A 20,327-nucleotide genomic window follows, 5' to 3' on the forward strand; every position below is an offset into this window, starting at 1 on the left:
GACTCTACTTTAGGCATTTTGTTTGTTCATTTTCACAATAAAAAAGACAAAACAATTGGCAAATTTAAACTACAATATTTATACATAACACAACTATATTATGCATCAACACATATTAGATATACTGGTTATCCCTTATCAAACCACAGAAAAGGTAATATTGTTAATAGAAGTATTTAGTTGGATTTTTTTCTTGAACACAAACCACCAATAGCATTTCCTATTCTGTGATAACATAATTAAGGCTGATAAGCAAATGAAAATACAACTTATTGATTTAAGAGAATGTGAACACCAAAGGCATCCCAGCACAGCGATATCAGTGTGTGACTGCTACACCAGAGGTTGTGATGTATTAAAACCATGGTCTGCTGCTCACCAACCATGACATGTTGTAAATGAACAGCACATCTGGCTCAGCTTGAATAATAAAAACAGACCATTTGAGCACTACCTTCATATGAATCATTCTCTACACAATCTGATCGAACAAGTATCCAGTACATTCATTACTAGTCCAGCACTCCAGGTAATAATACTACTACTTAATGATGCTTTGATAACCAAATGCTTTTGTCATTTTTCTCACGGTTCAAAGTTCTGAAGCTAGAATAGAACTGAGGTGATCAGCAAACATAAAAACTATAAGCTGAGATGCACTGCTATGGATCTCAGATATTTAGCAAACATTTGAAAATTTCAATCGGAAACTGTTTTCAAACAATTACCAGCAACACTAGAACCAAAGGAATATTTACCTTGTGAATTTATTGTTGCAATAGATAAATCCACAGCAGGTGGTCATCAGGGAATTTGACACTGCCATCTAGAAGAATTCTGAATCATTAGACCTTACAATAGCAGAATTTAAATTACTTACAACCTCTACAATAGGATAACACAATTTGAGTATTCAAAATATCTTTCACACAATGTTTCACGCTACATATTCTCTGAGAATTCTGTTCATTGTACATAACAAATGTTAATCAATAAGTTAAGTCAATTTCAAAAACTGAGAAACTATTTCCACATATTGCTTTGTCATATATTAAGGCAATGAGTCATGATTACGAAATTGGATACCAATACCTCCCTCACGGTAGATTTTGGATAATATGGTGTACATATTGTGAATTAAACAGTCAACAAAAATAGCTATATTGTTTGTTACCACTTTAAACAGTTAAACAGAACAGAAATTTTCAGTTGTTTTCATCATACAAATTGGTGAATCAAGGTATATTTGTGCTCGGTTAATCATCAAGAATTTCAAACAAACCTTTTTGGTTACTGTTTCGCTTGGGTTAGTTTTGTTTGAACATCTGTGCACACAGGTTGCCATGTTGAAAGCACTTGTTCACTTCTTACTTTATGCAGTTGTCCTGTTTTGTTTCAAGACTTCATTTTCTTGCTTTAAAGAATAATTTTCTTTTTGTAACTGTAAAAATTCTCTTTCCAAGGAATCAAGGTGACACTGTGATGGTTCCTTCTTCAATCTGTTGTTCACACTTTCACTTCTGCTGCTGTTAAAACACAACTGCTTTTCTTTCTCCAAACTATCTGTCTGGGTCTGCAAGTCTTTCACTCTTTGTAGAAGTTCAATTTTTGAAAGAGAGTGAAGATTATCGAGATGTAACTGCCGATATGTGGTTTCAAAATCCTTCAAAAAAAACTGTTCATTAAAACTGTCAAGTTCCTCATGTATTACAAATTCATCTTCTTCCTCTGTGCACGAGGAAGATGTTGGCGATAAATTAAGTATTGGTTCAACTTTTCCTCTGTCTTCAATAAGGAATTGTGTAGTATTTGAAGGTGCTACTCTGTGCTTTCGCTGTTTCATATACTCGTTGATATACTTTTTCTTATCTTCCAAACGCCATCGTTTACCTCGACGCGTTTTCTTTCGCTTCGAAACTCTTGAAACTTCGCCCAAACACGCTTCTGACATTTTGAAACAAGTAAGCGAAGTAAAATACATCGAATTGGTTTGATAAAAATTACTTTTAGGACCAAGAAACAGACAAAAGACAGCTGTTTAGACCGACCTTTCCCGCGTTCTCTTGCGACTTTTCGAGACGATATAGCGAGGACGCACGCTTGGTTTCAAATAACTCTTAGAAAAAATCACTTCTTAGTTATTTAAAAGAGTAATTTACTACCTTCAGTTTTTAATTAACTTTTAAACGTCTTCTTTGCACCAAAAGTTAAAGTTTTCTCCAATTTATTACCAGACAAAACGACAAGAAACCACTCTATTCGGGTTGCAATCTTTGAATGACGATTAACGAACGATTCTGCAACGTTCGCGGGTAAATATTTCATCACCAAGGATATAGCACCATATTTGGTCAAACGTGCCATATATAGTCATCGCAATCTTCCCACAATCCTCACTTTGTTTGATGACGTCAAAAATTACTGTAAGAAACTGACAATTTCTATTTTTAACCTTTTTATTACAGTTTCCGAACAATATAAAATTACCGCTTTAGTGTATTACAAGGAAATACTAAGTAATTTTGAAACCTAACGTTAATCTTTTTATTTAGTTTATTTTAGTTTCAGCCTTGGTTTCAGACCTTGGTTTCAGACTTTTGGGTGATTTCGGCTTGTATTGATCGCGACAGTTTCCGAATTACCGGAAATTATCGAACCTTACCCGAAAGTTTCGCGGATAATTCCGAGATCATTTCTATTTGTAATTCCTGTGGTAATTCCAAAACGTTGTTTTTCTTTTAATGAATTTACTTGTATTTTCAGTCATAACCTTTCTTGTAGCGATCATTGATCAACGATTTAACCTAAATAACAGTCTGAATACATTGGTATTCAAAGGAAAAATTCAAGAAAATTGTAAAACGGATGTTTGAAAAAATACTGAAATGCAATTATTCGTGTGCCTCATCAGTACTGCGTTTTTGCAAATAATCGTTTAAAACATGCTTGAAGTAAACATCATTTGGGAAAGTAACAACAGCTATGGGGCTGAGAGGCCGACGCGATAAACTTTTTTACTTTCTCTTTGTCTGTTTGTTATTTGGCTTGATACTAACAGCATTTAATGTTTACGAACTCAGTTCTATCAAACATGCTGAAGGAGTGCCTTCGAAAATGCAGAAAAATAAAAAATATTTAGCCTGGATACATGCTGATCATGTAAGAAACTACTTTTATTTAATTCCATTCAGCGATAATAGTAAATATCCAGGGGTTAAATTTGTACTCAAATAATATATATTTTTCAAATATGCTTTTTAATTTCTATGCATGCTGTATTATTTGTATTTGAAAACTTGCAAGGCATTTTTGTGATGTTGGGCAGGTGGCTTTAAGAGTTTGCAAGCTCGTTTGCAAGTACGTTGTTGACATATAAGATAAGATAAAAAATTTAAAAATCTAGATGAAAAATGGCACACAGAAAATTCAGAGTAAACAGGGGGAATTAGTAGTAGCAATGAAGTGCGTAAAATCTAGAAGCTCTACTATTGATAGACTGAGAAGTAAAAAAATTTAAGCCATTCTTTAATATTGCTTGGCTAAACACATGACAGCATATATATTATTTTTTGGGTATCAGATAAACAGTGGTTACCTAAATCATTTAATTGACGTCCTGGATCGTCTTGGGTTTGCATATACCACAAATGGTGATAGTGATTGGGACCTACTTTGGTCTCACAACTATCCCTTTACTACATTAGCTACACAGTTGAGGCAAATGAACCCATATCAAAAGGTACATATCATCTTTCTTGAGTATCCTATTTTAATTTCAAATACAACAGAAAACCAAAAAGGATCTTCTTATTTTCAAAGGTGAATCATTTTCCTGGCTCAGGGGTCATCACAAATAAAGCCAGTCTTGTCACCATGCCATTACCAGCAATTCCACCTGCATTTCAAATTCCAAAAGACAAGAATGCTTTTCTTCAGGAGGTCAGCTACAATTTCTAATACTCAATATTCTGATGGCTTACTTTCCATTCCAATATGAAACTGTTGAAATTTTAGACCAAGACGCATCCAGAGACCTTATGGGTAGTAAAAAGCAATGGACACCGTGGTATTGCAGTAAAATCCCCTAATGGTTAGTAGTACATCAAAACCAAAATTGTGTTGATGGTCAACTCTTGCGTTGCTCAACTCAAACATTCCTGATGCATGACTGACATGTCTCTCTCATCATTCCTTTGTAGAAATAAATCTTGATGTCTCAGAAAGTGATAGTTTCATTCAAAAGTTTATTTCAAATCCGCTTTTAATCAATGACAGGTGTGTATTGTGATGATGCAAACAAAACAAATTCCATAACAAATTTTAAAAAGTACTTGCTTTTTTAAGAATGTTTGACATAGGTGTCTACACCGTCATGACATCTGTGGATCCGCTCAGAGTGTATATTTTTACTGCTGATGTACTTTTAAGGTAAGAGATCCTTGATATGGACAGTTGTTCAGAAAATTAAATACTTAATTGCATAGGAAATTCTGAAATACCAGTGTTTAGATTTTGTACAAAAGATTACCATCCATTTGATGCAGCTGATCTGAAGAAGTATGTTGTTGGTGATGACTATACCCCACCAAGAGAGGTAATCTACACATTTTAAGGACTTCTACATAGCTTCTTCACACTCCAAAGAGTGTTTGAAAATGACTACAGTTATGTCATTTCTTCTCAATATAACTCATTCTGAAAGCTTCCAATTTGATCATTCTCTGCAGATTCCAGGCTTAAAAGAGATTTACTTAAAAGGAAAGTTTTCACGAATTCATGCACTCCGATTATACTTACGACAGCAAGGTAAGGAAGGGCATTAAAAAATCTTAAAATTTGACTGTAGATACTACAGTTTTCTAATTTCCAGGTAAGGATGACACCAAGATGTGGAATTCTATTGAAGAAATTATTTCTGAGGTAATCTAGAGGTCTTGCAGATCATCTGTGTCTTACAGATCTTACAACATCAGGAACACATTTTTACAATAGGTTTATCGGTTGAAGGAAAAAGACTTCATTTCTGCCTCTGCTGCCTTTCAATCAAGCAGGTAAGACCTGAATCTGACGAAAGTCCTTCTGCATGTTTATAGTTCATGGTTAAATTTCATGACTCATTCCATTTTGGTTTTCCATTAATCCCAAGGTATCCTTTACACTCCCATATACAGCAGTGAATCCTACTTTTTTGTTTCCTTAGAAATTTCTTTGAGTTGGTTCGTTTTGACTTCCTGCTAGATGATAACATGAAAGTTTGGTTACTGGAGGTATACTGCATGACAACTGTTTGTTTAATAAAATGAAAAATGTTCAATTAGATTTAGTAGACGTCACCATTCTTGCGTTTCTTCAGGTAAATATGTCGCCAAACCTCTCATCTGCAGCTCACAATCACAATAAACTCATGTATGAAAAGGTATTTCTGAGTTTTCCTTTTCATTAGCTATTTGAGGAATACAATTGTAGATGCTCAAGACAACGGTGCATCTTCGTCCAAAACTTGACTGTCATTTCAATTCTATGCTGTTTTTTATTTTGTGTCCTCTTCCAGGTCATTTTCAATATGTTTGCGTTAATCGACGTCACTCACTTTACCAGAAGACGAACTAAGGATAGGTTGGTAATATAATCCAACTCTGGGTCTTGTGGGTGGATAAACTGGTTCTCAAACAACTGTAAATTTATCCTTGTAGTTCGTCGGAAGAGTACGACATGCGGGTCAGCGATGAAAATATCCAAGCGAATGCTCTCTGTGCTAGCAAAAAATGCATCAGTTCTTGTTTCAGTGAGGTAAACGACGATATGAAAGATCCAGAAAATGTTATTGGAATGATATTAAACTCTTGCTTCTCGGATTGAGGATCCAACGGATTCTTTTTTTCATATTTCTAGGAATGCGAGTTGTGCCATTCTTGTTTAGAAAGAGGTGAACGTGAATTTCTCAAAAGGGCATATCTTGAGCACGTTCACAAGAGAGCTTACAGCAGAGTCTATCCTTCACCAATGGTAATATAACTGCATTGAAACGCACAGCTTTGACACTTCTAAAATGTTCTGAAAGTTTATTACATGAGCTCCTATCATTGGTCAGCCCTACTAAATGCACGCCTTATTGGAAACCAAAGACATTCTAAAGAAGTCTTCAACAGGGTTTAAGTAAACTGGTTTTCTCCATGACCATGAACTGGTAGTGCATGCAGTCATGCAGAATTTCTCAAACCTGACAATTTATTTTTCATCTTAGACACAAGAGACTGCCAAGACACTTTCCATGGACATGGCTTCTTTCAAGACTCTGAGTCGGGCAAATCGTCTCATGCACACCTGGTTTTTGTATAAATGTCTACACGATGCATCCTGGTGTTCGTAAAACACCCGAATTACGATTGGATTATCGTCGGGAGAATGTCGCGCCAGCTCGTCGTTGGCCCACTTTGCAATGAAGTTCATCACCATTCCGACTTCCAAGCAACTTTAAGAGCAAAAGCGTGAAAAGAGTAAATTTAATTTGAAACCATTGGAAAGTTATTCTGTTGTTCAAGTTTAACCCGCAATTGAGGCTTTTACTGAATGTTAATTTAATATTTGTAGCTTTATTTAAACTGAAATAGGAAACAATTGGAAATAATATTTCAACATTACATTATTTATTAAAACATATCTGAAACATATTTTTGAGATCCAGAGTAAAAGAATAATAGAGTTAAGAATATTTAAGTGTTTAATGAATAAAGAAAATTAAACGAACACTTTCTAATTCGGATATGTATTCCTAGAAAATCAAACGGGTGTTTCAGAATTTCGTGTATTTCAATTATTGTATATTATCCATTATTCCGGATATTTTTCTAAGAATAGCGCTCATGGTGCTGCCGCTGCTCTGTCATACCCACAGACGCAGAACACTGAAGAATTATACTTCATAAATTCTTTGCATCTTTCGAGAGTCCTTCCCGGGTCTCCGTTCCTCATGCAGAACTCCCCGTAGGAGTAAAAGCCCCCGGACAAAATGTTCGGAAAATTGTCTCGGAATATTCCGTGAGCACTCGAGAAATACGAGTTTCCCCGATGTACAAATCTCGATGTAAAAACTAAAGCTACTGCAGGCCGAAAATTGTCCTGCTCAAGTTCCTGGATCATAGCTCGAGCTGGTTCGTAAAAGTCCGTTCGTTCTTCGCCTATGGTCGTCACTGGTTGGTTGAGGAAGCCCGCGCGTACTCCAAATGCAGCACCGCTGATCAAGAGAACAAGGGCTCGTGTTCTTCGTACCGTGCCGTCCATAAACAGGCGATCATGACCAACTCCTCCGAGAACAGTCACTCCTTCACCAAACGTTTCACGAACACCTGAAACGGGGGGCCTATTCGTGAGAACATGCGTTAAGTTAAAAGGAACAGCTTTCCTTCTGGCTCTGGACAGTTCTGCGCGCATGGTTTTATGAATAACACGAGGGAACCAAAGACTTCTATATTATACCTGAAGCGATATGCGCGATCATATCTCTGCTGTGTGGCAATGCAAGGACTATGGCTAGTTTGACGGGAAGATTGACGGCAAACCTGAACAATCTCGACCAATCACGGTTGTGATATCTCAAATGACGCACGTGAACAGTATGATACTTCACTCCGGCAACTTCCGGGAATGATATAGCCACGTGACCACGCTTCTTATGCACGGGCCCGGCAGGGTAGTTCTCCGGTATATGGTAAATAAGCTTCTCCGTGGTACAGCCCAGAAGCTGACAGTCCTCGGGAAGTTCATCGTATAAGTGTCTTACGGATTTCACAAGTTGTCTCTCGATTCCTCTTCTCCGGGGCTTGTCTCGTCTACTGAGCCAGACGTCCTCGTATGTAAACAAAAACACAACACTGGGTTTCGAGTTCAAACTCCCGCAATATTCCTCGGCCTCCGAATGCTCGATGCAGCGCTCCTGAACGAACACCGCGCTACAGCTGACGCGCTTGCGCAGCACGGACGATGCCACGTGATACCATAGACGGTTGACCTGCGTACAGGTGTAGAGGCTACGAGCCGGTAAAACATCGAGAACTTCGTAGACTAGTTCTGGTATACAAGCAATGGTAGTGGGAAAATGGTCGCTACTTGTTCCTTCCATACGGATCCATTCGGTTTTGCTTTAATTGCAATTTAAACGTCACCTAATTGCAACTGTCGTTGCTAGGATACCGTCGTTCGAACGCTAATGATCTCCGTGCATGCGCATTCAAATGGCGGAGCAATTGAAGATTTTATCGGCTTTTCACTATTTGCACACTATCTCAGCAACTTATTATCAAGTTTATCTCCCTTTTTGTATTTATTTAATCTGTCATAAATTTTTATAACGACGCTTCAACGTTCGTTTTTGTTCATACTCAACCCAACAAAACTAGCCTGAGGCTGAGTGGTTTCACTCATCCTTCATATTTTAGTTCACATATTCTTTTAGTTCACATTTTTGGCAATCATTTGAAACATACAATTTACTCTCATTCCATCCGGAACAAAAATATTATCAACCACATCACCTTTAGTAAATTAGTTTAAATTTTCCTGACCGTGCTTCCTAGTGCATGAGCATCCAGATTCTCGCCGTTGTGATACAGCCCACCGTCACGTCGAGGTTTTGACCATGTCCGCCTGAAAACCATGTTGCAAAAACCCGATAATATCTTTGGCACGTTTCAGGGACAATGTCTTCACCTTTTTGGCCAGATCTTCAGGTGAACTGTTAAAAGGAATCACATTAGTCATATTTTAGAGAATTCTTTACTTGTAACTCCATAGCCTTTTCAGGAAGATAGTTCTTATACGGTCAACTGCAAAATATTTTCTTAGAAAAATGGCTTGCCTGGTAATGATCTCTTGCAAGGTTTTGTTGTGATAACATAAACTGATTGCGCTAATGTAACTTGTCCGTGGGATGGAAGTCAAGAACTTTACCATCTGGAAATTGATAAAAAAATTACAGATTCTAAACAGAGTGATATTTGGACTTAGGTTTTATGTGATTTAGTTTAAACATTTTCTAATTTCAGTTTGAACATCAGCAGTAATACGTAGTACCTTTTCCTTTTCTTTGCTCAGAGGTAATGGATAAACTATCGCATAGTTTTTCTTCTCTTCAATTTGAGCTAAGGATGCCAGAATATCGGATGTACCCTCTGAAAAAGATTGTGAAAATTTCTTCTAGTCGACGTAGAGAATTCGTCTAAGAACTTGCAGGTTTCGTTCTTCCGAAGTTTGTTGGATAAAACAACGGCTTATTTCATGTTATAATACCTTGATTCTCCGTGAAGAGGACCTTGATGCGTGTCTGTGCCAGCAAGGCAAGGATTCGATTGAAATATTTACTGCGAACTCTAAACAAAGAAACTTCACATTAAACAACAACACTCTCGTTTGCCAGCGGAGAGAGTTGATAGAAATATCGTGAGACAAACACAACTCACTCGCATGTAACTTTAGTCTCGCCATTTTTCACGCGATCTCTTTCAATCACAATACAAGGTCGATCGTAGAGATCGCATAGTTCTCGAACTCTTGCAATCAGTTTGTGAAAATTCGCTTGACAAGAGATATCTGTTGAATTACGGACATTGTATGTTATTGCGTGGTTCGAAGACGCATCGTAACGCAGCCGACAAAGAAATAAGTTGGTAAGAAAAAAATGAAAATACATCGATAGTAGTTGATCTGGTGGAAACGATCAATGGTAACGATTCGTAAAACATTTTCTGCGATCTCATCAAATTACCTGAAACAAACTTTCGTTCGACAGCCATACGGGTGCTGACGATGTAATCACATCCAGTTATTTGGGAAACAACAGCTTTGATGTTGTGCTTTCGACGTAAGAAAGAAACAACCTGGAGAGAGACAAAAATACTCATTGTCTGCCAGTGGAACATAGTGAGAAATTACCCAGGTGATCTCGCTTTCTGGACAGAGGAAAACAAACCTGACAATTTGAAACTTCTTTCGAGCCAACCAAAATCGTAAGTTTGTTCTTATCACGTTGTGCAGCCTAGATATAACAAGCCAACATACCGTTAAGGCCGGACTAGAATTCGTGGCACTCTCGGTGTGTTCCATCGATACAACTTTTGATGTATCGCATTTAAAAAATCTAACTTGAAATAAACATACCGTTGAGGCCGGACTTGACTTCGTGGCACTATCGGTGTGTTCCGATACAACTTTTGATGTATCGCATTTACTCTGTTCAGAAGCTTGACCAACGGTCCTCTGTAAAGAGGAAGAATCGTTGCGGGACGAAGAATCGTTTGATGACGTAATATAGGATAATGGCGGGAATAATGGGGAAACGGTGATTGGTTGATTCAGAACCTTGCTATTGCGCATGTTCTGTGGTTGAAATGTTGTCTTTCCAGTACTTAGCTCTCTTCTTACATTATTTTCTTTTGAATTGAACCTACTTCCAGGCTCAGTAGCTCCTACATTAGGAGTTTTCTTGCGATCAGGAAGTTTTGCAAGGCTAATTTCTGTCTCACTTTTGTTTTTTAAACACGTTGAAGTGCTGGTGAGATTTCGTTTCACACTCGTCCTTCCACTACAGTTGCTTGCCTGGGAAATGGTTTCACATTTTTCTGTTCCGGTCTGACCTAAATTACCAATCCGAGATCTTTCTTGCCTGCTATTAACACTGCATTCGGCAGCGGAACGTCTGCAAGAGCTCTGTCCAATATTTGATTTCCAATTTTCTGTTCTATTTGGATCGCATTTCGATTTATTTAACTCCCTGTTCATATTACTCTCCAACCTTAGTTTACTTCCAGCTGCTAAAGTAGTGTTGTTCTCCAATGCGTTCATTTCCATCATTAATGACTCATCGTCACAGTCATTCAAAACAGCAAGAATATCATCCATGTTCTCGTTTTCTCTTAAATATCCAGCGTTAACATTTCCAATCCCTTCTTCTCTCCTATTCACATTTAACGGTGCGGTGTTTCCAGGACGTTTGAATATGGCGTCCTCGCTAATGGATTTTCTACAATCATTCGCCAATATGCTTTTAGTATTTTCCGGTTTATATTCGGAACCGGTCGTCGACCTTTCGGGATCGACTGCGTCCGGACTAGCGCAAAAGCTTTCGGCTAGCACACGTCTTTTACCAAAACGTTTTCTTCGCACCACTATTTGACTTTGCTCTGGAGATGCAAAAGAAGAATCAGCTCCACATTCGTCCTCAAGTTCTGTGTCGTGGTCCTCATCTCCGTCTGTTGCTGAGGTGGAGGTAGTGGAGGTATCATGAGCTGAAGGCAGCTTATCATAGACCATCTTGTACCTTGCAAGGAAAATAGAGGTTGAAGTTGGGGAAATGAGTAAGAATTACGTACGCCTTCAAGTAGACCTTTCTTAACAGTTAGAACAGTTAAAAAATCATGGAATTAAACTTTTTAATTGCTTTTCCTATACCTGTTAGTATGGCGCTGAAATGCTGGTGTTCGAAAACGAAGTTGTTGACGATGCGGGGTGAGAAGGGATATCCTGTATATATCCATCATGTTCACAGACGTGTCCCTGTTCTTCTCTTTCATGGCAGTGAGAGGACTTCGTTGTGTGAGCTGACTGCGATCATCAATAAAGCTATCCTCCATTTCATCAAGATCTTCCTCGACCATGTCATAACTGTCGTTTATCTCGTCTTCTGTTACCTCTGCTTCGTCGTCCAGGAAATCATCGACTTGTGGGCGTCTTTTCTAAAACAAGAATAATTCACCGATTTCGGTATCCTTGCTTTTACAAATTTTAACATTTCCAAAGTTACCCAAAAGATACACAGAAATCTACAAATTCTGACCAAAATACCTTTGATTTATTGTCCTTTGACTGTCTATGAACTGATAACTTTCTTTTCCGCTTGACTAAAGTACAATAATAAAGTTACTTCTTCGCCATGATAAATAGTAAATCTAATCTGAAGTAGGACTATAGCTATAACTTTAGCATATCAAGACAATCTTACCGTTCAAATTCTCCTGCAGGTCAAACTCATCATCGCTATCGGGGATTTGATGAATCTGCTTAGTTTGATCTCCAAGAGAACTGGGTCCAACATCCTCTCCATATTCACCATCGCTATCACTAAATTCAACTCCACATTCGTCATCACTTCCAAGGATTCTACTCTTCAGAACCTTAGATCTAAACTTTCCTTTACGTCTCTTCACAAGCGGGGAGGCCTCTACAGATTCCTCTGAGTTTTCTCTAGATTCACCAAACTGGTCACCACATTCGCCCGGTGATCTTCTTTCAGGATTAGAAGGCTTTTTAAATAACAAATTTTTGTTCGAAACTTTCTTCGCATGTTCCTGGTTTTCTTCATAGCAAACGCTTTTCTCTCTGCTTGATTTCCGTGTCGCATTGACGCATATTCCTGTATGATCTATTTCTCCATCCGCAAGTTCCTTGGCAGAACTTGTGCACAGTTTTACATGGTGAGATTCCACTTTGTTTTGGGTGCGGCCAGGCAAAGAAATCCTCGCCACAGGTGAAGATTTCGTTGCGAAAGCTGAGTACTTATCGTTTTTTATCTCATCATAACTTATTCTTTCTTTAACCTTCTTCGGACTACAATCATTTTTGGTTGCTGACAGCTTGTTCTTGTTGAGTGATACGCTCGCCTCCAGAGAGGAAGAGCTTCCTTTCTGCGCAATGTCCTTGTCAGTGTTGCCCGCTTGAGTTGACAAAGAATTGCTTTGAAACCGAGGTTCTTTTATCAGCGCAGCACCACCAATCTGTACAGCTTCACTTGATCTGTTTTCCATACTCGTTTTTTTAGATTTCAATTTTAACATTCTCCTCTTACACTGAGATGTTCTCATTTCTCCATCTTTCTCGCTACAAACACTTTTCATCAAAAATGACTTTCCGAAGCAGGATTTTCGGTTTACCCGAAGCGGACTGGGAGCGACTACGTCCGGACCGTATTCCTCAGGTGAATTAGGAACATGCGGTTTCGACATTGTGGTTTTTAGAGACAAGGATTGATCACTGGTGGCCGACTTAGAGAAGCAAAAAGATCGGATTTTATCCAAGGATCGTTCGTTCACTCGAGACCAACTCGACATATTCGAGTTCCTCTTTTGTTCAACCAGAGGTTGCCTTTGAGGCAAGCTTGTGTTATCAAAACTTAAACCAGTGCAACTATAATCTCTTAAAGATCGAGAAGGGAGATTTTCACTTTTCCCTTTCGTAATCTCTTCCTCGGTCCTCCTATTTTCAATGTCGTCTTCATCAAACAGCGTACGAGCGGCTTTGCTTCCTGAATTTAAGTTTCCGTTTTCTGAACGTTCAATTGTACTCATTTCTTTTGACATCCGTTTCTTCTTCCTCTGCAAAGTTTCCTGCTCGTCATCAAACACACACGGAGTTTTAACATCGCAGACCACACGATCTTTTGACATCCGTTTCTTCTTCATCTGCAAAGTTTCCTGCTCGTCATCAAACACAAACGGAGTTTTAACATCGCAGACGACACGATTTTTTGACATCCGTTTCTTTTTCTTCTGCAAAGTTTCCTGCTCGTCATCAAAAACACACAGAGTTTTAACATCGCAGACGACACGATCTTTTGACATCCGTTTCTTCTTCATCTGCAAAGTCTCCTGCTCGTCATCAAACACACACGGAGTTTTAACATCGCAGACGACACGATCCAGATCATCTTCAAAAAGCGAGTTGAGAAGTTCCTCATCAAAATCCTTACTTTCCAGCATTTGCTTCCGTGAAGTCTTTTCTTTGGAGATGACTTTCTTTTCGAGATAGAAATCATCTCCATCGTAACCTTTGTTTCCAATGTCCCTGTTGCATTTCTCGGTGTTTCTTGAAGGCGTACTTTCTTGTGGTGGTAGGTCTGGCCTCTGAAACCTATCCACTGTTTTCCTGATGCTGCTACTATTTTCATATTTATTCGTCAGCATGGTTTCTTTTTCATTATTCTCTGAATCCATAGGACTTCGGCGTTTATTGAAGTCTGCTTCCTTTATTCCAAATTGTTCATTATTGCCGACTTCATCAGAAAACAGTAGCCTGCTCAGATCATCCTTACCAAATTCCACAACATGTTTCCTCCCGTTGTCACATGTCTTATTTTTACTTGTTTCATGTGTTTCTGCAAACATAACAGGGAAAAAATCTCGATCAGATTCCTCTTCCTCAAGATTACTCCGATATTCTTGATTGCCTTCAGCAATGCATGTGCTGAGGTCCAGCAAGGTATCTAATGATGGCGCATCAGGCACCACCTCGGAGATATGGTCCTCGGATATCCGAGCCTCGGAATTCCGACGCTCCGATGCCCTGGTATTCTTCCGTTGCCGTTGAGAACTTGGTATGTCAAAGCCGGAAAGATAACCGTCGGAATCAACAGAGTGCTCTGATCGACTCGTGTTTGGTGTTTTATCGGATACTAATTTTCCATTGACGCTAAGACGGTGAGATCCTGAGTGGTTCTCTGTCATTTCTCCAGGTTCTAATTGCTTCTTTTTGGGAGAATTTTCTTGAGGTTCTTGCTCCAAGGATGGAACATCGCAAAGCTCGTTCTGAACGGTATTTACCGCTTTTGTAGACACATTCGTTTCACACTCAAAGTCATCATCGATGTCTGAACCAAAGTCTAAAGACTTTCTCTTCCTGCTGGATTTACCGTCCTTTTTAGTCATCTTATCGCCGCATTCGTTTATTCCAACAACGTTTGTTATTTCCTCATCGCTATCCATAGAGAAACCCGTGGATTTACTCAGGCAGCCTTTCTTCCTGGCAATATTTGCCACAACACTGCCTTCCTCCTCATCATCAAGAACAATAACTTTTTTGCGTCGTCCTTGATTTCCGTCCTTTTCACCATTTCCTGTCGCGCATGCGTAGTCAGCTTTCTTCTCCCCAGGCTGCGGAACATCCTCGCGGTTCAGGAATGAGAGCATCTCCAGATCGTAACTATCGTCGTCGTCGCCACAGTCACGACGAAAATCACAGAATTCCAATATCTCCGCGAAATTCCGAGAGCGCTTCGAGTGGTCGACGTAGTGAACTTGCTGCAACGGAGTTTGCCACGCTGTCCACTCGGTTAGCGAGAGCGTGGGCTCAGTTCGTGGTTGGATCGAACCTCGCGACCGCACGTGGATCGCCTTCGACGGAGTTAAACCAGCGTCGTGGTTTGGAAGCTTGAAGTTATCGTTCCAGTAGCGAAGTTCCTCGGGCGATAGAAAACCATTCTCTTTTCTCGCACAAACTGAGAATAATTTTTTGATATTTCCTTCAGCGCTCTTTCTAGTAGGTTTGCTTCAAAGAGAAAAATGGAATGTCATTGAAAGTTAAGAGAAAATCAAGATTGCGTGGAGAAGATGAACGGTGGAGACGTCATAAAGCAGGCAAAAAAAGGACGCGGACTGGGAAATGTTGACGAGTAAATATTCCAGGAGAATTGAAGGAAATGACGAGAAAAAAAGCACTGAAGAGGGGATGAGTGTTGCCAAAGTATTTACTGTATAATACCTTTTATTCTTCGTTGGTTTAGGCGCGACAGTGATAAACATCTTTTGACAAACAGGTTTGATATTTCTTGGAACCATGCGAGGATTCTCCATGTACAAATCAAGTGTTCGCGCAGATTCTAAAATCGTCTTGTGAATGTTGGATTTGTTGCGCTGGCTTCGTTGGTAAATCTGGAAAACAAAATCAAGAAGTTGCCAGATTATTTCTTTCGCCATGCAATTAGAGACCTAATTAAGAACACCTCCACACCTGTTCTTCTTTGCCTTCAGTGACCAAGACAATAATCCGACCATCTCGCTTACGTCCTGTCCTTCCCATCCGCTGAACCAGGCGTATTGGCGAGGCGCTAGCGTCAAAACAAACAATAAGATCCACTTCTCCAATATCCAAACCTTCCTCGCCAACACACGTTGCAGCCAAGGTATTGTAGCCTCCGTCTCTGAACTTCCGGATTACCTGGTGGATAAGTGAAAAATACCACATTATTATGTAGTATGAAACAATATCGATGACCCTAAAAGTTTTAAATGACAGAGTAGTTGTTCCTCCACCTCTAGTTGTTCCTTCTGTGTTAGGCCTTTGGATGCATTCCCTTTGCTCTGTTGACCGATGAAACTCATTACCTTCACCAGCGGTTTATACAAGGAGAGCATGCGTGAAATCTCTTGAACACTGTCACGGTACTGCGAGAATATCATCACGCGCGATCCCTTCGTGTTTCCCGAGTGTTGCGCGCCATCACACGCGCGAAAATGCTCCAACACGATGTCCCTCAGCTTCACCAGCTTTGGGTGTCCAATAAACGATGGGTTCACATTCGATCCGTTCCTCTCTCCATTAGAGTGGGGCGGTTCTATTTGGTTCCTGAGATCGTCCACGATACCAATAAAGTCCGGATTCCTTGCGAGTTCAGTCTTTGCTCGAGAACCTCCCTTACTACCGTCAACTATTCCTGAAAGTGAAAAAAGATTTCCAATACGGCAATAGCTTTAAGATTGAAACATGAAAAACCGAGAATGTATTACTCACCTTTAATGAAATTATAAAATGGTAACAGTCCATGTTGCATGAGAAGATCATAGCCATGATACAAACTAATTGCTACGGCAAAGTCACCTTCGATTGGACCTATCTGCTGTCGAGACTGTTGGGGAATATTAGAGCGTGATTACTTTCGAGATTGGTGACATATGTTTGAAGAAAATGTGTATTGTTCTACACTGTAAGGATCATAATGAAATCAAAGCAGCCTTACCTGCTGACCCTCAGCACATTTTTTTCTGAATTGCTCTCTGGCTGCAAGTAAGAGACACTTGCTCACTCTCTCTGCATCACGCATCCACAACACTTGGTGACCTGACAGACGATTCACTACAATTCTCAACACCTGCAAATCAGTTTTAAACCAGAATATATTCATTGAAACAGGCTCTGCCAGACAGCACTATAAAAACAGCATCCCTACCCTGAGAAATTTCGTTTTAAAGAATCCCAGTTCATCTCCCAACTGCACGACTATTTTCTCCACTTGTCTCTCGTGAGTGTACGGTTTAATGTCAGCTGAGTCTTCCGACCTCAGTTCAATGTGGGACACAAGTAGGTTAGTGATAACTTGCTGTACAGCCTTAAAACCAATAATAAACTACCATGTAAATATCAGTGGCTATATATACATAGGAAAGGTGGATTGGAAAAGTGAGATGTACCTTAATGCCATCACCAGGGGTAGCACTTAATGCTAGAATTCGGAAATTTTGAGTGTAGCCCAACACCTCTCTCACAACCTAAGAAGTGTAAATTTACTACATTACATATTATGAAATATTAACAATCTTGGGAGAGTTCTGGTATGGCAAGAGTACCAAAACCAAGGCCGGTACCAAAGGTCTACCTGACAATATGAATAATTTCCAAGAGCTTTGTGGGCCTCATCAAACACAAGGCAAGCAACATCATCTGCACGACAGGAGCCTCGACCCAAATCATTCTGAAAGACTTGTGGTGTGAGAAAGAACACTCGTTTCTCCTTCCACAATATTTCTCGTTTTGCAGGAGTCATGCTACCTAAGGAGAACATATAAAACATTGAGCAATATTAGTTAAAAACATTTTAAAATAAACAGAGAAAACAAAGTATCCTCAGCATGAAATTAACCTGTCATTTCTGCTGTATCTTGCGGTGGTATACCCATTATGTTATAACAGGCTTCAATTTGCTGGGCGACAAGTGGCTTAGTTGGTGCCATAAATATAATCTTCCCCTGCGGGTACCACCTGTAGAAATTATACATCACAACTGCAGCAATAAAAGTTTTGCCCAAACCAGTTGGTAGAGTTACCAGCGTGTTGTGGAACAAAGCTTTCTCAACAATATTGAACTGGTAATCTCGTAGCGGGTAGTTTGTCGGATAAATCCAGGTATCACCAGCGTTGCAATCAAAACCTGGTATGACGTCACTAACATCATCATTTGCAGCGGCAGAAAAAGAGAGGTTACCAACATCGTTGCTACTTTTAGCATTTTCACATTGTTCAATTTGGTCAATAGCAGCTAAAAATTCATTATCATTGTCCTCATCATCAATATTTAACAGATCTTTCAAACTTTCAGTGTCAGGCTTTCTTTGATGTACAATTGAGGTACTAGTGTTTTTATTCGCGCCTGAAAGGTAATTTAAACTTCCAGTATCACACTTCTCGTGACGTACGACCGATGTGCTTCTGTTTGGACCCCATGTTTGAAAAAGACTGCTAGACGTTTGCGTTTTCTTTCTGTTTTGTTTATTCCACGTTTGAAATAACGTCTTTTGACCAGAAAGGTGGTTATTAGTTTTCTTCATCGTTTATTTTTTGAAGCAGGGAAGTTATTCTTCCCCGTACATTTCGGGTATAAAGAAGAAATCTATGAACAAATGAACCGTACTTTTTGAACGTTTTTTCCGCCATGTTTAATTCGCCATATTTACAAAATTTCGCGCCACTTCCCGCGCGAGGCTCAATCCTGGAATACACGTGTTACAATCATTACTGATAATTACATAATTATTCAATAAATTGCTGATATCAGATTAAAAAATTTACAAAAATTTTTTTTTATATAGAATTTATTTATTTTTGAAGTTGTGATAGGATATCAGCAGGAAGTCCAGTTTCTGAAAAGTCCTGCTTCCAAACAAATTCTTCGTAGTAAGAAGTTCCATTGCTGTTGCAATTTCTAGAGCAAGTATAAACTGCCAGAGTGCCCCAGTCAATGCTAGCTCCCAATGAGTCACAATTCATATTGTTCAACAACTGTGGCAGTATCTATGATGACAAGAAAAATGGGAATGTAACTAAATGAAACAGTGTAAAGGGGAAGGCAAAATAAGGGCTGTGCTACACCCTATTTTCTATACCTGAAACTCAAAAGTTCTAGTAGCCCCACAAGAACACTTTGGTATGTCAGTTTCTTTAGGGATATTCAACTTTGATACCCAGAGTGGATTTCCATGCTGTTGATAGCGCAAGACCTAGAAGTATGAAAAAAACAATTGAAACAGAATTGTTCCACAAACAAAACCAACAAAGTCCAAAACATAAACTACATTAACAACCTGTTTTATCAGAATTTACAAACCTGTTCTGGTTCATATGAAATTCGTTTCTTAAATTCACAATATGTTTTGTCCTCTACAACATCGTTTATCTTCTTGCTCTCAGCTTCCAATGAATCCCAATCATTTTTAGCTCCTGCATTATCCTTTTCATTATCCTTCAAAATGTCTTTATACTTTTCCATATCATTTTCATTTCCACATTCCTGAATTTCTCCATCAATTTCCTCAGGTTCCGTCACAAGTTCAAACTCAGGAAAGAGAACGTTTGAAACCTTTCCTGGAGAGCCTATAAATGCAAATCTTAGTTCAACTACTGTTGTTTTGTCATGTATAGCCTGTTTTATGGTTAAAGGGTTACATCTTGCACAAAAATTTTAACATCTGATCCCATTTCAGAATTTCCTATCTTTCGTTCTTCCTCAGATTAAAAAAATCTGGCACATTATTTGAGCTGGTGGTGATATAGTTCCCCCTTCCCAACCCCCCCCCCTTCCACTTGACAGCATCATGTATACTTGCCCAATGTTACCTTTCATATCACACACCTGGCTGCCTCTGTTGTTCTGCATTACCACATACTAGTTTGTGTCCAGTTTTCCAATCAACAGTTTGATGATCTCTGCTGCAATAACTCACTTGACGACACTTGCTACACAACTTTTCACCCCTGCATCCGCAAACCTCGCATAACTTTGTCCAGCTAGCACCCGCCCCGGCTTTCTTATCCTTAAATTCCTGGAATATTTTGTCCTGATCTTGGAAACTCGAGACGGCTGGGTAGAAGTCGTTACTTCTGGGAAGTTCACATCGAAATGCCTTGAGACTTTTATTACAGTTCGATTTGTAACATGAACCATTTCGACAGCAAAAAACAAAGACCGTTCGATGATATGCGGGACTTTTTTCATCATCTGCAGGAGTGTAAACTTGAAGCAAAAAAACCAATGGTTTTTCGCAAATTTTGCAAAGAATCTGCGAGGGCAGTTCAGATAATGCAAGCCACGCCGGTTTCCCTCCAATTTTACTCGGGAAAAAAGGGCTTGTCAGTGTAACAGGGTCTTCTACTTTTTCTAAAAAGCCAAGTTCAATAATATCGACAAAATCACAATGTTCCTGATCGACTTTAACACCAGCTAAATTTGCGCCCTCGTCCGCCATTTTTAATTTAACCGTGCACGGCCTGAGGCGAGTACAAGAACAAGAAAGTGC

At 39.3% G+C, this 20,327-nt stretch overlaps 4 protein-coding genes and 1 long non-coding RNA gene across 5 annotated transcripts; 1 reads left to right on the forward strand and 4 right to left on the reverse strand.

Moving 5' to 3' along the window:
- Positions 1 to 142: 142 nt before the first annotated feature.
- LOC114522143 lies at positions 143 to 1,374 on the reverse strand. Its single transcript, XR_003686878.1, has 3 exons — positions 1,283 to 1,374; positions 759 to 826; positions 143 to 420 (listed from the first exon to the last, which is right to left on the reverse strand). It is a non-coding gene; the product is annotated as an uncharacterized LOC114522143 (long non-coding RNA).
- Positions 1,375 to 2,680: 1,306 nt separating this feature from the next.
- LOC114522133 (tubulin polyglutamylase TTLL5-like) lies at positions 2,681 to 6,699 on the forward strand. Its single transcript, XM_028542764.1, has 16 exons — positions 2,681 to 3,159; positions 3,581 to 3,739; positions 3,820 to 3,939; positions 4,015 to 4,090; positions 4,200 to 4,275; positions 4,345 to 4,428; positions 4,510 to 4,594; positions 4,728 to 4,806; positions 4,871 to 4,920; positions 4,993 to 5,051; positions 5,201 to 5,267; positions 5,354 to 5,416; positions 5,552 to 5,616; positions 5,694 to 5,790; positions 5,893 to 6,006; positions 6,245 to 6,699. Exons 1-16 carry the CDS (start codon positions 2,983 to 2,985, stop codon positions 6,368 to 6,370), a joined length of 1,497 nt encoding a protein of 498 aa, XP_028398565.1. The 5' UTR covers positions 2,681 to 2,982; the 3' UTR covers positions 6,371 to 6,699.
- A 46-nt stretch (positions 6,700 to 6,745) lies between these two features.
- On the reverse strand, positions 6,746 to 8,119 carry LOC114522135. Its single transcript, XM_028542766.1, has 2 exons — positions 7,477 to 8,119; positions 6,746 to 7,346 (listed from the first exon to the last, which is right to left on the reverse strand). Exons 1-2 carry the CDS (start codon positions 8,117 to 8,119, stop codon positions 6,862 to 6,864), a joined length of 1,128 nt encoding a protein of 375 aa, XP_028398567.1. The 3' UTR covers positions 6,746 to 6,861.
- A 37-nt stretch (positions 8,120 to 8,156) lies between these two features.
- On the reverse strand, positions 8,157 to 18,457 carry LOC114522134 (Fanconi anemia group M protein-like). The gene is made up of 20 exons (XM_028542765.1): positions 17,678 to 18,457; positions 17,414 to 17,586; positions 17,229 to 17,306; positions 16,988 to 17,146; positions 16,778 to 16,909; positions 16,552 to 16,666; positions 16,074 to 16,474; positions 15,772 to 15,978; positions 15,523 to 15,692; positions 11,993 to 15,309; positions 11,836 to 11,891; positions 11,443 to 11,726; positions 10,153 to 11,311; positions 9,965 to 10,030; positions 9,761 to 9,872; positions 9,456 to 9,585; positions 9,286 to 9,365; positions 9,070 to 9,167; positions 8,855 to 8,949; positions 8,157 to 8,731 (listed from the first exon to the last, which is right to left on the reverse strand). The coding sequence occupies exons 1-20, from the start codon at positions 18,360 to 18,362 to the stop codon at positions 8,617 to 8,619; spliced, it is 7,632 nt and encodes a 2,543-aa protein (XP_028398566.1). The 5' UTR covers positions 18,363 to 18,457; the 3' UTR covers positions 8,157 to 8,616.
- A 173-nt stretch (positions 18,458 to 18,630) lies between these two features.
- Positions 18,631 to 20,278, reverse strand: LOC114522362 (programmed cell death protein 2-like). The gene is made up of 4 exons (XM_028543033.1): positions 19,662 to 20,278; positions 19,139 to 19,453; positions 18,918 to 19,031; positions 18,631 to 18,825 (listed from the first exon to the last, which is right to left on the reverse strand). The coding sequence occupies exons 1-4, from the start codon at positions 20,274 to 20,276 to the stop codon at positions 18,631 to 18,633; spliced, it is 1,239 nt and encodes a 412-aa protein (XP_028398834.1). The 5' UTR covers positions 20,277 to 20,278.
- Between the last annotated feature and the right edge of the window lie 49 nt (positions 20,279 to 20,327).

The sequence above is a fragment of the Dendronephthya gigantea genome, unplaced genomic scaffold (genome assembly GCF_004324835.1).
Source record: "Dendronephthya gigantea isolate DGI-Jeju-01 unplaced genomic scaffold, DenGig_1.0 000022F, whole genome shotgun sequence".
Taxonomy (NCBI): domain Eukaryota; kingdom Metazoa; phylum Cnidaria; class Anthozoa; order Malacalcyonacea; family Nephtheidae; genus Dendronephthya; species Dendronephthya gigantea.